Consider the following 16,769-nt stretch of genomic DNA (forward strand, 5'->3'; position numbering starts at 1 on the left):
AAAATAATTTATCAATATACTAATAATTTAATAAAAAAATTGAAGATATATTTTTAAAACAAAATAGTATGTATCAAGACACTCTTTATTATTTCTTTTAATAGTTCAACGTTTTGGACAATTCGGGTATCCTTAAGGACAATCTTAAATATATATTTAACACCTCACATCCAATTTGAAAAAACTTTGTGCAGGTTGTTCTGCCCAGGTCATTAATTTCAGTCAAAATCAAGCTATTTTATCTCCTTTCCATTAAACTTTTTATTATTTTTAATTACAGAATAACTTAACACTATTATTACAGTCCTATAAATCTATTTCAAGAAGGACAAAACCTAGGTGATTAAAGACTACTTGATTATGATGATACGTTGATATGAATTGCTTAATCAAAATCTTTTGAGAAGATTGAAAAAAGTGTAAAATATGTTATATAAAGTGGCATTTTTAATGACAAATTTACTTCAATATCACAGAGCTTATACCTACCCTAAATTTTCAATCTAACGATTTTTTCGTTTTTGAGCATGGTAGTTCGAAAAAAAACTAAGGCCCTAGGAAGGCTCGACTTTGAAGAAAACGTTTTTATTTGCCTATTGCATATGAAAATTCGTATTCGTGGGTTTCTTAAAGTGAGAAAAATTAATATAAACTTTTTTCCCGCTTGGAATACAACAAAGCCGTATACATATTGTAATGTACACACACTCTCATTCCATATTATATTATGGAATGAGATCGGGCCCCCTACGGCAATTTTTTTTTTCCAGAGTCTACGACTCTTGTCTGATCGAGTAATAACCATTTTCTTTTTAAGTTAATCATAAAATTCTTTCATATTTGGCGTATCTTCGTTTTTATTACAGCTCATAATAAGAAATAGTCTACTATTTCAAACAAACAAAATTAAATGTACTTTAGAGTTTTTTTTTTGTTATAATTTCGACAGTTAAGCTCTCTCAGACTATTTCAATATGGATGAGACGTAGCTTCTATTAAAGACCATGTAATTTTACACTGATATTTAATACAACACGAGGAGGCTCCTCACTTCCGGACTTAAAATAGCTCCTTTTTTAGAATGAATAGCTCATACATGATATTAAACATAACAGGTAACCTTAAAATACCAAAGGTAGTAAAAGGTAAGACACAACACGAATTACTTTTCTTTTTCACAGTAATGCACTTACTAATTCAGTTTTTATTTCTGTTTTAGAGGGTTCTGAAAAAAAAAACCAAAAAATGATATTTAATCAAAATTATTTGAGCCGTTTTTAACAAAATCCTAAAATGTGAAAAAACTGAATATATAAGTAGTATATAATATAAAAGTGGCACTGCTGGTATATACCTGCTCTAAATATGTAGTTTCAGTTTCGTACAGTTTTTCACTTTTTCGTTAGGCTTCTCATATAAACTCAGACCATTTTATGAGACTTTTTTGTATTTTTATCCCGGATGGTCATTTCTGACCTGCGGGGAAAAGGAGAGGGGAAGGGAGATTATAGGTTACCACCCCATTCTTTCCATGCTGGGAGGGTCAAGTTTAATTGCGTGGGGCCGCCACGAAATAATAGTCGACCCCTCTAGGCCAGATCCGAACTGGCGCCGCTGCAGTTATGAGGTTGCTGAGGTGACATCTCAACTCCCTTGGCTACAGACGGCCCATTTTATGAGGCTTGGGTATTTGAACTCTAAGGACCTCAAAATGTGTATTCTTCTCCTTATTATATATCTCATGTATAGGTATGCGGAAGTAATATTTCATTCGTTAATTATACACATACGAAATCGATTTAATGTTTTGTTTTTTTTACGAAATTAATTACAAAACTGATTTTATTTAATATATTTTTTTGTCCAAATAGTTATAAATCTAGAATTGACAGTATTTACCTAAACTACAAAGTTGTACAACAGGAATGTTTTGTACTAAATATTAATACTGTAATACATATTAATGTTAAATGGTTCTCGACGTCAATATCCGACATGGATATATTACTCGTAGTTACGGAATGCGACCGCAGAGCTCTTCCAGTGTAGCGGCTCCTCCCCATTTCAGTACCGCCCCCCTCCCGGCCACGGTTTCTAAGCCAATATTTTGACCCCCGCCTTCAGCGGACCCAGCCCCACTCCCTTATAATGCTTATATATTAGATTAATTCATTATGTATATGTATTAGTTATAAATAAAGGTAGGAAAAAATAAATCACTGAGTTGTATGAGATATATTTGTATAAGTGGAAATAAAAGGTTCAATGACTTACTATTTACAACTTAACTATACACAACTTATTTTTTAAATTGTCCTTGAGATTTGAGTTTCAAATGATCCTTTTTAGTTACATGAGCTACCTATATACACAAATAAGGAAAGGTGGGGAATATCAGAAATTGAGGAAGAGGTGTGTTGAGAGAACTGGGTAGAAGAAAGACCTTCCCAAGAATTAGAGCAGCCTAATAAATTATAAGAACGTGGGAAACACAATAAAGCTGTGAAGAATGGGCAAGTAACAACTTCTACATGTGGGTGAAATAAATATGGAAAGTCGTGAGATGCAATACCCCTGTTCAGTCTTAGAGACTGTAGGTCGTATATTACCTTTAAGTTTTTTTGTTCTTTGTTCTTTGTTGTTTTTTTGTTCTCTCGTTGTAACATTTATATTGTTAAATAAAGGCATCCCTAAGTACTGTATGATAAATTATGATGCAATCTCGATTTTAAATCGTCACCCAGTTAGAGGTGATTTAAGTTCTATAAATGGTTACCAAGTAATTTTGGATTCAATACTTGAATTTACTTCCACTTTATTTGTTGCAAATTCTGAGGACTAGTTTTCTTCAGGCTTGTTACTTCACGAGTATTGGTGTCTCATGTTTAAGGTTAGGAGAGTAATGCTCCACTTGAGTCTTCTTTCATTCCTACACAATCACTGGAGACTGGTCCCCTTTCGGTTACCTTCTCCTTCCCCCCATCTATCCCAATTCATTACCCTAGCCAATTTCATTCCTACCTACCTTCTTACATTGGTAAAACTGAAAAGGAGTAGAACGCCCAACATTTAGGCTTTCTGTAAGATCTTAGCAACCACGCTCGATACATGTCAAACTTCGTCATATAATTCACCATTTCTTTGCTATAGAGCAGCAATCAACAACGAATTTGAACTTTTCCCATTTTTAAAGAAAAAATAGCTCTATCCTGGGAAGTATTACAGCTACAAGATTCATATTTGTCTCAAAAGTTAGGTAACATAAATTAGTATAAAAAACATTTTTTGTTCCTCAGATACTAAAGGAGATATTTTATATAAACCCATACAAATTTAATATTTTTTAAAGATTATGATATCCTTCGGTCGTAGAGAAATTAGAAGAAGTGATTTTTTTTTCATCCCTGCACTCCTCCACACATTTTGAAACATTAAAACCTCAATTGCAACCACCTTTTCAAAAGACTCTGAGGCATCGGAGATATCCGTTTCTGTAGTAGATCGAGGTCGATGTTTGTCCTTCGAAAACATTAGACTTTTAAAATAAATCCATCTCCCTTCACCAGATGCATACTTGTCCGTTACCTTCACCTTCTTCTACGTCCAATATTTCATCAAGTTCACGCCATGAATCGTACTTTCTACTTCTATTTTTGCAGTCTTCCTCGAATGGATCCCAGAAGAGCTTCCTTTCCTTATACAACCCTATTAATCGGAATATATCTCCTCGTTACCACTCTGTCATACTTTAGCTTTAGCACTTAATCTGATTAGATGACAGTCTGCTTACTCTCGTCGTACTGAGGGCTGTTATACAACTTGTTAACATATAACAAGTTACATATAATTTAAAGTACATATTTTCATAAATAATTATAGATGAGCCATGAAAGGGTTTAACTGATTACATAACAAGCAGGATGACATGACGTAAATGGACCTCTACATGTTTGAAATAAAGAGTCTTATATTTTATCTGGACTGGGAGCAAAACATCAAAAATTAATAAGATTCTACCAATTTGAAAATGGCGCCTCTTCCATGAATTACTTCTTAACTTATTATGAAAGTATCTGGTTCCATTTATTCTTGTTAGTCATTGAAAAATTTATTATTTATAACTGTTCTATTCATAAGAGAATGTCTTGATAAGATATTAGCATGTAAATCACAATGGAATAATTTATATCTTTTTTTTCTTCACCAAATAAAAATGAGCATTAATATATTTATAATTTTTGATTAATGAAAAATTTTGATGATTGTATCTACATAAAATATCAATTTTACCCGAATAGCTGCTAATTAGTATTGTAGCCGATGTATGTAGTCAGTAGGTTGTAAGGATTTAGGTTCATCAAGTTGTTCTGTCGGTTTATGTTGCTTTCAATGAAAAAGTTTTGAATTGAAAAGAATATGAACTTATATATACACGATCTATCAGCAATTTTTTTTGTTTTGTAAATTCTACTTTAGAAAGGTTTTGTGAAGGTAAGTGTTTAATGACATTTGGAGTTGACAATTAGTTAGAAACCCATTAGCTTAATTTCAATCCTTGACATCTATTATTTATTAAGTTTGATTGTGGCATATGTAGTGATATGGAGGAAGGGCCAATGAGTGTTGATTCTGATGAAGGAGAAATGATCATTAATGAGGTTGATGGTTTGCCAAATTTACACCCTAACTACAATGAATTGAATCTCAACGAAACTAATACCCAGAAAGACATTCCACAAACTATTGCTGATTTAGTTAATGATGAAGATCTGCCTACTTCTCTAATTGTCACAAACTTAGACTCACTACTGTTCAAGACTGATGAACTTAAGGTAGATAACACTTCATTGATGTTCATTTAATTGAACTATCCATAAAATATTTTATTTATCCCTGTTTTCTTAAATGTTTCATTACGATTTTCAGAAAGAAATTGAACATTTGTTTTCTCAGTTTGGGGAAATAGTGTCATTTCAGTACTTCAGAAGTTTCAGAAGAATGAGAGTTAACTATAGTAGCCCGGCTGCGGCAGCTAACGCAAGAATTCAACTTCATCAAACTATGTTTCTAAATACTGTTATGAATTGCTATTTTGCTCAGGTATTTACTAGATTACAATTTTTCATTCATATTTATTTCTCTTGAAAATATTATTTATTCATCTTTATCAGTGTGTAATTTCCATATTAAAAAAAGACTGGTATTTCATTTATTCTGCGTACTTTTATTATTTACTCTTGTGATTTGAACTGGACATTTTTGTAGTAGTGGTAATCTATGTAACTTCCATCATATATATCACTTGGTTTATAGTGTTTTGAGAACTATCAGTTTTCAAAACTCTAGTGCAAAGTTCAACAAACTCTAGTTTTGTCCTCATAATTTAAAGCAGTATTAATGATTCACTAAGGGAAAGTCATTAACTTATAGAATCTGCATTACTATAAATTGGAACTCTAGAAACATTTAACATTTAATGTACTTTTTTTTTAAATATAACATAATTTCCATTTCTAAGTTTTTAGTTATTTAATTAAGAAAAAAGATTTTTTTTTTTTTTTTTTTTTTTTTTTAATGAATTTTGAGGGATTGGTGCCTTTTTTTAGTTGCTGCAACCAGTTTCATATTTACTTTTGACATAGAAATGTGGTTCAATTTGAATTCTTTTCATCATTAATGTAGATTACATTTTTTTTTTTCAATTAAACACTTCCTTTGCAAGACTGTAATTAAATATTAAAGAAAAGGTTGCATAATGAAATGTATAATTAAGTTAGTGAGTCACAAGTTGGGGTGATAGTGCCAACTCGCAACTTTAATATAACAAAAACAATTTAAAAAATATTTACAATCTAATTTTGCTTTTTTAAAATTTAAAATTAAACATTAACTGGTAGTTAATTTTCTTAATTAAAATTTCATTACTAATATCGAAAAAGTATTATTTTAAACTATTAACTCTTCTCAGTTCAGAAAATTAAATAATCTTCAGCTTATAGATTGCTCAGTTAATCAAAGCAACAATGTTAGGTTAATCAACTTAATTGTTTAAAGATGTAAAAACTGGTATGATTGGCATTATTCTTTTCGGTGTTCTATTGAAACATTTTGTTCCTATTTATCTTAGAAATGAAATATTTATTTTAAAATGCTATTTATGAATATCAGTATTACTTGTTGACAGCCATTTAAGATTCTATTATATATTTTTTTTATTGTACTATTATCACGATTATTCAAATCTATACTTACTATATCAATGCATGGATCTAGGAATGAGCATAACTTTTATCATATTTATTTTTATCCTGAACATTTCAAGTTCAACTTGTAAAGTGATTTCTTATTAAAATCTATAGATCATTTATTTTATTGCTGGTTGTCTTAGATTGGTTTTTAGAAAAAAAAATATGTGTAATTAGCTACGTTAGGTCATCTTAGCTCATTTCAATCTTCATGTTAATTTTCTAAAATACCAAACACACTAACAGAAAAAAATAGAGAAGTGAAATGATTGTTGTTTATACTTTCTGTTTTTATATATTTTCAGAATTAAAACAATTGCAAAAAAAATACATTCTGTTTTCTTAACTTGAGTTGGGCTTGTTTTTTAATTTATAATTTCGTTGGTTTTTGTAATCACAATAAAATTGTGATTATTTCAATAGCAGTAAAAAAATAAAATAAATAAATTGTTAGACTTTTTCCAATTAATATCATTTTCAATTAATGGAAATAGAATGTCTTTCAAAATTAATCTCCTGTTTAATAGCTGTGATATTATTAATGATTGAAAGTAAAACATGTCATTGTATACATGCTATAGTAAGTGTACTTGAATGTATTGTAAACTGTTAATAGCTTATCTATACCAATAGTGTTATATGGGATGAATAATAATAATTTGAATATTTACAATGTTTTAAAAATTTTTTATGTTGTTAGTTTTTATTTGTTTTAATGTTGATTACTGTTTATCCCTTAGCCTGTAACACCAATTGATAGCGCTGATCAACATTTGCATCCTCCAGCTCCTGAGAAGCAATTTCTTATTTCACCTCCAGCATCACCACCGATTGGCTGGGAGCCAACTGGGGAAGCTGAACCTCTTGTTAATTATGACCTCTTAGCTGCAATTGCTAACCTTACTCCTGGTGAGATCTTTATTACCTTTATTTTTCACTCAGAGTCTTGTTTTTACCATTTTTTATTTTTCAAAGTTTAATAAAATTGAGGTTTAAGTGACTTATTGAATGATTTATCAGTTAAGTTTAGATAGTTGACAAAATGTACATGTTATTTATAAGTGTTCATTAAGCGATTTTTGTTCCATTTTCCTCATAAATACCAAATTTCATTTTATTAATATTTATGTCTGATATTTAGAAAACATTATTATAGTCAACTTTTGACCAATCAGATACCAACTAGTCAGCTTTTGCTGCTGCCAGCAAAAAAAAAAAATATTAATAAAGAGAAAAGTTGAAATAGCTTTTGAGTAAGCAATGGTTATTTACTATTAAATAGAGGCTTTAGCGGATTAATGCATGAATTTGCTGATAAAGTTATCTCATAGTAATTTTCTGAAACAGTGTTAGTGTGGGTGAAACAGAAGAAAGATTAATCAAGAAAGAGGTGTGAGTTTGAATAACTTGTTATTGCCTTTTTGTATTTGTCAAAAAAGAAGCAGTTAGATTAGAAAATAAATGCAAAAGGTTGAGTAATTATGATTTTTTAATATTTTTTCCAGTTTTTAATTAATATTAAAAATTCAGATTTGTGACATCAGGGGATGTCTGAAAGTTTATTTTATTTAAAAAAAACTTTAAAATTTTCATATCATGCTCAATAACTTGTTTACTATCTACTATATAGAAAACATTATAAATAAATTTTTTAAACTTTGACCACGGTTGACGAAATATTGTTCATTGCTCTAGAACCTCCCTTTCACCTTAGATTGTCTTGAACCGTACCACCGTTCACCTTTAAGGATTTTTACACTCTTTCAAATTTTTTGTATTATCTAATTTATTTTTAGAAATAAAAATGTATTTACTTCTGTGTTCTTTTTAAAATAACTACTACCAATAACATTTTTTACATTATTTTGAATTATTTCACATTGGTTAAACGCTTTATAGAAAATTTGGTGATATACCATAACTTTTTAGAGTACTTATTCAGTAATTCAGTTAAAAAACCCTCAAAACATTCATGTATCAGCTAATAGCATATGTAGAGTGGCATATGCCGATGATGGCAACGTGTTGTCATGTTTAAAAAACAAGTATTTAAACTTTATTTGGCTAAATATTACATTTTATACTTTTTATAATGTTTTTTTAAATTAAAGTAAAAGAAAGTATAAACAAAATTGTGGTTTTCCAGCAGAGCCTCCGTGGTCAATGTTGAGTAAATATGCTAGAATTGGAGCAGTGATGGAGTTCTATAAGTTTAATAATCTGATAGAATTCTGGGAAATTGTATTTCAATAAATAGCCATTTTTTTTTTTTTTTTAATGTATTAACTTTTGGTCACTAATTAAAAAAAAAACCAAAAAACGTTCAATTATACAGGAGGAACACACGAATTACACGCAGGCTCTGACAACCAGCCAGGCATTGTGGTGCATGTTTGTGAGGAGACTATAGCTCCGGCCCAGCCGACATCTGTCAAACCTCGCATCATGCATACCAGGTGTCCTCAGCATAACTAATTTAATTAGGTTGATTGGACTGTTTATTCAACCTGCTTAATAGTATTTTATGGCTATATTTTTCTCTCTCTTTCTAACTAATTATGTTAATGAATTGTCTTTATCATAAATGTTTAGCATTTGACTTTAGATCTTATAAAATATGGTTCATAGTGTTTTCAAACTTTCTGAAATCTTTCTTCTCTTCTGAAAATATAAATACTTCTTTTTAAGTCAAATGTGAAGCTTTGTTACATTTATTTTTGTGATATTGGAACAATTTTTAAAAATTTAGCTTTTATTAATTCAAATTTTAAACCAACAATTGACAAGTAAAACCTATGTTTTACTATAGATTTTGGAAAGTAATAAATTTATGCAGAGTTTTGTGGATTTAATTTACTAATAATATTATTAAAAATTGTTAAAATAATCAAAGATGGAACTTAATTTGAAAACACTTTACTTTGCTCTTTGTGAGTTAACCTTAATTTATAATGAGGTAGTCTTTACTGTAATTTATATTTTTAGTCAATTCCTTTATATATATGAGTTAATTGAAAATATTAATAGTTAAGTTATTGTTTATATTTCCATGTTTTATACAAAATCAAATACTGCTTCCTATATTCATAGAAATTCGATCATAATGTTATAAATTATTTTGATCTTTCAGATTCTTATTAATTAAACAATTTATTTGAACTTGATTGTATCCATTTTGTTTATAAAACATAAAAAATCTGAATAAATTTGATTTTAAAACAGATAAATTTATGGTTACTAAAAAATTGTTTTTAAAATATTGAAGGTTGAACCTCTATAAAGCAGATTTCTTAGAAAAAAATATTGTTTTTCTTTAGTGAAATAAATATGTACAATATATATTAAAAATGAATAAATTAAAATTTTTAAAGTAAAAGAAAAATAAATTATCAATCAATAACAATGTGAAAATATATTTCTAAAATAGTGGAAATATATTGTATTTAATTTTAGATATTTTATGTACCTACCAATTGTGTGCATTTTCAAACAATGAATATTTGGTAATTTCTTATTTATTTTTTGATAGGTAAGTTAAATTGAATTCTTGTCCAGGAGAAAAGATATTGTTCACTATATATACAAATATTCTGTAAAAAGATTTTTGGTACAAAAAATTGAAGAAAAAAAAAACTCAATATATTGAGAGGTTCAACTGCAACATTAATGTTATGTTTAAATTTTCTTTGTTTTTACAAAGGAAAGGATAGTTTATTGAGAACTTATCAGGTTTTTTGAGTTGCTAACTTATTATGATTTTTTATTGAGAAGGTACTATTTGGATCCCCTCCTCGTTAGTCATATAATTACAGAGATATGATTAAATGTTTATTTAGTTTGAATTCCAGAAGTATAAAGAAATAATACAGTTATCTAAAAGTACATCCAATTTTTTACTCATTATTTGAGACTTCATGTTTATAAAAAAAATATTGCTAATTAATTAGGAAATGTATTTATTATCTGAAATTAGTGTTGAAGATCTTGGTTTCAAATATCAAGATGGCTTAGGAACAAGTTTAAGAGATTTATCATTACTGAGCGATAAAATTTTAGTGATATTTCTATCAGAAAGTACTTCTGTTTTTTTAAATAATCAAAACATACTGCAAGAGATAATTTTATATTGCACTCTTTTGATTGTTTACAATTGTCCTATAAGATTGAACATTTTAAAATTATGTTGTGAAATAGATGAAATATAATTTAGATGTAAAACTTAAAATGGATCTGAATTTCAATTCCTGTATAGGAGGAAGTAATAGTAGGTACGAAAATATCATTTAAAGTTGTAGTTAAAAACTTTAGGACTGAATTAGAATCTAAGGCAATGATGGTGATTTATATAGTTTAGGTAATTTTCGATTTGTAGATGTTAGTTTCAAAGAGCTATAAGTTCCTTTTCATTTTTATTTTAAAATCAATACAGCAAGCTCTCAATATTCTACATTCCACTAACTGGTACCTTTTAGGGACAAAGTTCATATATTTTTATGTTATGAGCTTATGAAGCTGAACAAACTTACATTTTTGAGTATTGTATAACAAAGTCCTGTATATTTTTTAATTCAACAAATACATTGTATTATTCCTTTTATCACTTTTGAAAGAACAAATTTTATTTATCATTAATATAACTTTTGATAATTTCCAATGGAGTCCCGACAATGCCAGATCTGAGAGCAATCTGTATTTCTGCTTGATATAAACATATTACAGTTGCCATAATTGCTTGCCTCCTTGCAGCAAACTTCCCTTTTATCTTTAAGTAAATTATTAATACTTTAATAAGTTAGTAAATTTGAATAAAGTCTAGTCAGAAGTTGTTTTCAACTTTTTATAAATAAAGCTAAAGACATTTTTCAAATGTAGCAAAATATTTAAACAAGCTTAATGAATATAAATTTAAGACAATAAATAAATTTTAGTTTAGATTATTTTTATTTCAAACTGTAACATTTGGTTGTAATAATTAAAATATTCTAGCATTTGTATATGTAGCAGGTTAGAATTTTGTTTAATTTGCTGGCTAATGAGTGCTGGATGAAGAGGTTTTACTTAAGCCTCTCGTTTATGATAAATTAATTGTATATATTGTGTGTATATTTTCTTTCTTCAGTTAGAGGAGAAAGTTTTGTAAATTTTATGGCCTTCACGTAGTTCTAGTGAAAATTCTTTGATATTTCATTCAACACTTGATATTAACAGTGTAATAGCAAATTGGTCGTTACTTACCATTTATCTTTTGTATATTGTTTCATTTATTGTAAATAGCTTATAATTTAAAGATTTTATTATCAATTTATGGTTATACTAATAAGCGTGTGAGAGAGTGTATATTCTTTTTATAATTTGTACAGAGCAATTCAAGTAGTTCATCAATATCCGATTTGTTACAATTGGTTTTGTGACGATGGAAAGTGTAATATAAAACTCAAATAGTGCTTATGAAACAATGTTACTTATACTGTTTACTCCAATCAGTAAACCTAAACTTTTATATTACACATTACTTGGTGTTATTCTTACTTTATCTTCGTTATTGTTATGTTATTAATATTGTAAAGTATATGTTTTTCAAAAAATAATCAAGAAGAAATAATAAATTTTAAGATATGAGATGACTTTGTTGTTTTTCTCCTTTTGTTCTATGTTCACAAATTACTTTTAAATAATCATACTGATGCCTGGATCTAACTTTTTAAAATACTTAATTATATAAATTGTCCATTCTCTCCTACTTACTCAGTTTAAAATGTCGACTGGATTTGGCCAATGAAATTCTCAACCTTATCAAAATGATAATTTGACATTTAGTCTATGAGACTAATTAATTAGTTTTTATTTTACTTTCTAAGAATGGCTATACAATAGTTTTGAGCTCATGTTTAATCTGCATAATTTATACTCAAGGCATACGCTTAAAGGGTCCAATGGAAAAATAACCTGGTTCCAAATATTTTCGGAATTGAATTTTTGGCAGTATCTGTTGGCTTGTTATTTCACTTGAAATAACAACACACTAAACATTACAGGGTAAAAACACTAATATATTATTTAAAATTATAATGAATTATTATTATAAAAAATATATTGTCTATGAAAACAAGTTACACAGAAGAACTTTTGAGGTACCTCAAAAGATATTTGATCATCAAAATTATGAAGAAAAACACTTGTCATTGGAAGAAAGGTTTTAATCAAGATTGAAGTTCTACTCAAAATCTAAAAAAAAAAAAAACCTCATTTTTCCACAGGCCCCTTGAATTTTTCAACCAGATTTATTCTACTCATTTCATTTAAATTTATATCAAATAATTTTCCTTCTAATTCTATTCAGTGTTAATATTACTAGTATTAAGGATTTATTAAGTTAAAGTTTGGTTCATCATGAATAACTTTTTATTCGGGAGTCCGTGCAGAAAAATATGACTTATTATGTGCAGGATCTCAAGTATTTCATAAAAAAATATGTGTCAACCATCTTAAAATCACTGGGATACATATTAACCACTAGGAATATAGTCTTTCAACCACCAATTCCCCCCCCACCCTCCAGACAACACAAAGTCAACATTTACTGAATTTATTTTGGCTAATATCTTAGAAATTACAACTTCCAAGAAGCTAACCATTACTAACTACTTCATGGTGCATTGAACTAGCTTCAAGATGGTAGCTAATACACACCAGATAGTCTAATGATTTCTGAGATAGTTTTCAATTTCCTTGAACTAACATTTTTTTTTTCATTTAAAAACAATATATTCTGTGTAATCCTTTGAAAATCATCGTTATAAGCTACTTTACAGTGCATTCGACTAGCTTCAATTTGAGTGCTAATGTACATTGTTAAAACAAATAGTTCCAGAGATAGATTTCTAAAAACCAAAATTTTTTCCCCAAATAATGATAAATCAACATTTTTAAAATTTATGTCTGCTAATACCATGGAAACTGCTACTCTTATGAAGATAATCATTAGGGACTACTTTATGATGAATTTAATTAGCTTCAATTTGCCAATGGACATTTGTATATCTAATAGTTCTGCAGATATAGTTTTTCAAAAATAAAATTTTGTTATTCCTAATATTAAAAAAACCCAGATTTTGTGAATCTATTCTGGTTATTTTCTAGAAGACTATTCAATTATGTCAATTAGTACTAAAATTGAAGCTATTGAAATTTACCATTAAGTAATTCGTATTGATTTTGTTGGTAGGAGTAAGTTTTGATGATATTTACATCAATAAATTTTAAAAGTATTGGTTTATCTTGTATGGAAAAAAATGACTTTTTTTTTTTTACATTGAATGAAATAAATTTGGGAGTGGGTAACTCATTGATGAGGCAATGGACAACTAACTTTAAGGACCAGGGTTTGAATCTAACGATTGTTAATTAATTATTATCTGCTACCTGTACCTGTTGAGTCAGCCATGCAGGTTCGGGAGCCCTATGGGGTACACCCTGCCTCATAAAGTGGGTACCCTTAATTGGGTAAAAATCTGATTGGAGTGTGATTCTGACCAAATCACCTCCTTGCACAACTGTTAGTCTAGTAACAGTACTTCCTCACAAAGTACTGCACCCCTGACTCTCCAGTACAGATTTAATTTTTCTTTTTTTGTTTGAAATAAATGCCATTGTTTAAAATAAGTCATATTTTTCTGTACTGGCTATTATGTTTCAATGTCTCATACCTGTTGTAATTCTTAACAACCGTTTTGTTCATTCTCTGCATCTTCCATCCTAGCGTTTTAATAAAGCTTCTAGGGTGCCTTGGAAACAAACAACTTTCTAAACCTTATTGTTGCCTGAGAAAGTATAATTGTTTTTTAAAGTATCAGTGAGCTCTGCCCAGAAAAAAAGTAGCTGAGGGCTTGGGTCTATACTGAACAGTAATTAGGTGTATATTGTTTACCGTAGATTGAATGAGAGATAGTCAGGGGATGCAGTCAGTAATGATAAACACAAATAAGTAAAACATATCATATGTGCTAATATTCATTATTATATCATTTTCTTTTGCTCATTTCATTAGGTCAATTTTGATTTTTTCATTATTTACTGCATTATTAAGCAGTTTGATTTATAATTCAATATTTTTTGTTTTGTAAAATTCGTACCTTTGTAATATTATATTATATATTATCATCTTATATAGTATCTTCTTAATTTCTTGTTACAGGGTTTCTTAGTTTGTTTGATAAATAAATATTTTTTCTCTGTATTTTGTCATCTGTTTTTTTTTTTTGTTTTCTGCCTTAGTGGAAGCCTGAAACATCGGCACAAATAAAGTAAGTTTTACTTATTTGTGTTTGTCATTGCAGACCATACCCCAATTATCTCCTCCTCTCAATACTTAAAAACATTTAAAATGATTAAAAAATATAAATAGTTCAACAAGCTATGCTTCAATAATTAAATGAAATCTATAAAATTTAAAATATAATGGAAAAATTACTTATTGTATACTGTTCAAAATTCTGATAGCTTGAAGAAATTCACAAAATTTCAGTTATTCAGATTTTCAGATAATTGCATAAAGTATCCTTAATCCACTCCAGTAAAAACAGGAGAAAGGTAATAAAATACATAAATTTAAACTGAAATGCTTTATTTTTTCATTTTTTAGAGATTTTTGACTTTATTTTCGATCCCTTTTGTTTGTTCCTTTTTTTTTTTTAACAATATTTCACAACCAATAAAAAAAGTCATACCAAAGAACTAATAAAGTAAAATTACATAATTAACTTTATCAATTGAAAGTAAAAATCATTATAAAATACAGTTTATCAGTAAACTGGCATAATAAATAGATTTTACTGCAATTTTTAAAATTATTTTTTTATCACAGATAATTTGATGTTAACATACATAAACTTATTTGTAAAACAATTCCACTTTTTCATGTAGTTAACTAATTAAGAAAACAAATACAATGTCCAAAGTAAAAATAGTATTTGAAAATTTATAAATTCACAAAGAGAAAGTTGTGGGATGTAACTCATACAAAGATGTCTTATAACACAAGAAATTTGAAATTGAATTAAATTTAAAAAGTTCCACTGTATTGCTGGTAACTTTATCTTTTAATACACACTGGCCATAGATAAAACAATTAAAATGGATAGCTTAAAATAGTAATGAAGACTTGAAGTATCAAGAAATTAACAGTGCAGAAATATGTACAATTATATCAACAATAGTAGAAATTTATATATATATTTTTTTTAATTTCTGGACATACTTCAATTATATTGGCAAAGAAAGCCTTATTATAATCTGAGGAATAATAAATCCAACTCTTGCTAAAAATGATCATCTATCTAACTTCAAAATAACATTCCAGTGCATTTAAAGATTTTACTCCTTCATAATAATTTAAAATTAATTATGCCTTAATAATAATTCATATTAATTTCTGTTTTGCAAAAATTAAGTTTCTCAACATTTGGTTAATGACTTGAAATTAACTTAAAGTTTTAATAGGACAGGCTTGTGACTTTTAAAAATCATTCAATAAAATTAATATAAATTGAAATAGCAGCGTACCAAAGAGTTCTACTATGAATTATATGAGTTAAAAAAATTTGTAAACACAAGGCTTCAAAAATACTGAAGTATCTTTTTCTTTCTTCCCAATTTTTTTATTTTGATTAATATTACTAATCTACATCCTAAACTAATGCTCTTTTTTATTTCAAGTCTTCAGTTAATTTAGCCATGCTATTCATGATGTATGTATATATAAACATCAAAACGTATGTTATACAATTATATACAAAAATAATTGTGGTACAGAGTGATTTAAATGGACAATTTCAGAGCCAGTTCTAGAGCTACATATTTGATATTGTTTTTTAAATTACTCCTACAAGGAAGCATCAAAGCTCGAAACAAGCCTTATACTTTTGATCAAATAAGCAATAAATTATTGAATGCTTCATAATTATTCGTAACTAATTTCATTCATAATGTTTAAATATATTATATAAAGATTACAATATTTACAAAGTAATCGTACACCCGTTGTTGATTGTAACAGACACACAACTATACAATGGTTTTATACATAAGTATTTAGCAACTAATGTTACCTGACAACCTCATGATAATCAATAACACTTAACGATGAGGAAAAATACAAAAATGGCGCACAGATAATATTAAATATCTTCGTAAAGAATAATCATGCCATATAAATGAATGTATTTATATCGTCCTCATCCCTTCGCATGTATTTATGTTCGATTAGCCATTCAATTTGTTCTTTGATCATTTTTTTACTTGGAAGGAACATATTTTTTAAAATGTCTATTAATTCAGTCTGGAGCTGTACATTACTAATCCTTTTTCGCATTTTCAATATTTTAATTATTGCCTCCTAAAACATTAAAAAAATTATAAATATTTGCGTAGTAAAGAAAGAGAAATCAAGTAAATAAAATTAAGTTCAAAGAAGAAATAAATAATGGAAGAAAATTTTAACAAAAATCTATTAGCTAAGTTAAATAT

At 28.0% G+C, this 16,769-nt stretch overlaps 2 protein-coding genes across 9 annotated transcripts in view; one reads left to right on the forward strand and one right to left on the reverse strand.

The window, feature by feature from the left end:
- Positions 1 to 16,769, forward strand: part of sra (RRM_RCAN_like domain containing protein Sra) — a 35,344-nt gene that overhangs the window by 17,138 nt on the left and 1,437 nt on the right. For 4 of the 8 annotated variants that reach the window (XM_067052465.1, XM_014419188.2, XM_067052466.1 and 1 more), the window contains 4 exons: positions 4,598 to 4,832; positions 4,927 to 5,100; positions 6,986 to 7,154; positions 8,581 to 11,864. In XM_067052465.1, the coding sequence (XP_066908566.1) occupies positions 4,602 to 4,832; positions 4,927 to 5,100; positions 6,986 to 7,154; positions 8,581 to 8,720 (714 nt within the window). In that variant the 5' untranslated portion in view covers positions 4,598 to 4,601 and the 3' untranslated portion in view covers positions 8,721 to 11,864. Of the gene's footprint in view, positions 1 to 2,349; positions 2,369 to 4,217; positions 4,492 to 4,597; positions 4,833 to 4,926; positions 5,101 to 6,985; positions 7,155 to 8,580; positions 11,865 to 16,769 lie in introns of those variants that run through there. The other 4 variants (XM_014419187.3, XM_014419190.3, XR_010844836.1 and 1 more) reach the window with 4 other exon arrangements.
- The window catches only part of Cul5 (cullin 5), a 19,812-nt gene continuing 17,897 nt past the window's right edge, over positions 14,855 to 16,769 (reverse strand). The window contains exon 16 of the mRNA XM_014419176.3: positions 14,855 to 16,638. Within this exon, the coding sequence (XP_014274662.1) occupies positions 16,444 to 16,638 (195 nt within the window). The 3' untranslated portion in view covers positions 14,855 to 16,443. The remainder of the gene's footprint in view (positions 16,639 to 16,769) is intronic.

Source organism: Halyomorpha halys, unplaced genomic scaffold (genome assembly GCF_000696795.3).
Source record: "Halyomorpha halys isolate HHAL.00 unplaced genomic scaffold, Hhal_1.1 Scaffold223.1, whole genome shotgun sequence".
In the NCBI taxonomy this organism is placed as follows: domain Eukaryota; kingdom Metazoa; phylum Arthropoda; class Insecta; order Hemiptera; family Pentatomidae; genus Halyomorpha; species Halyomorpha halys.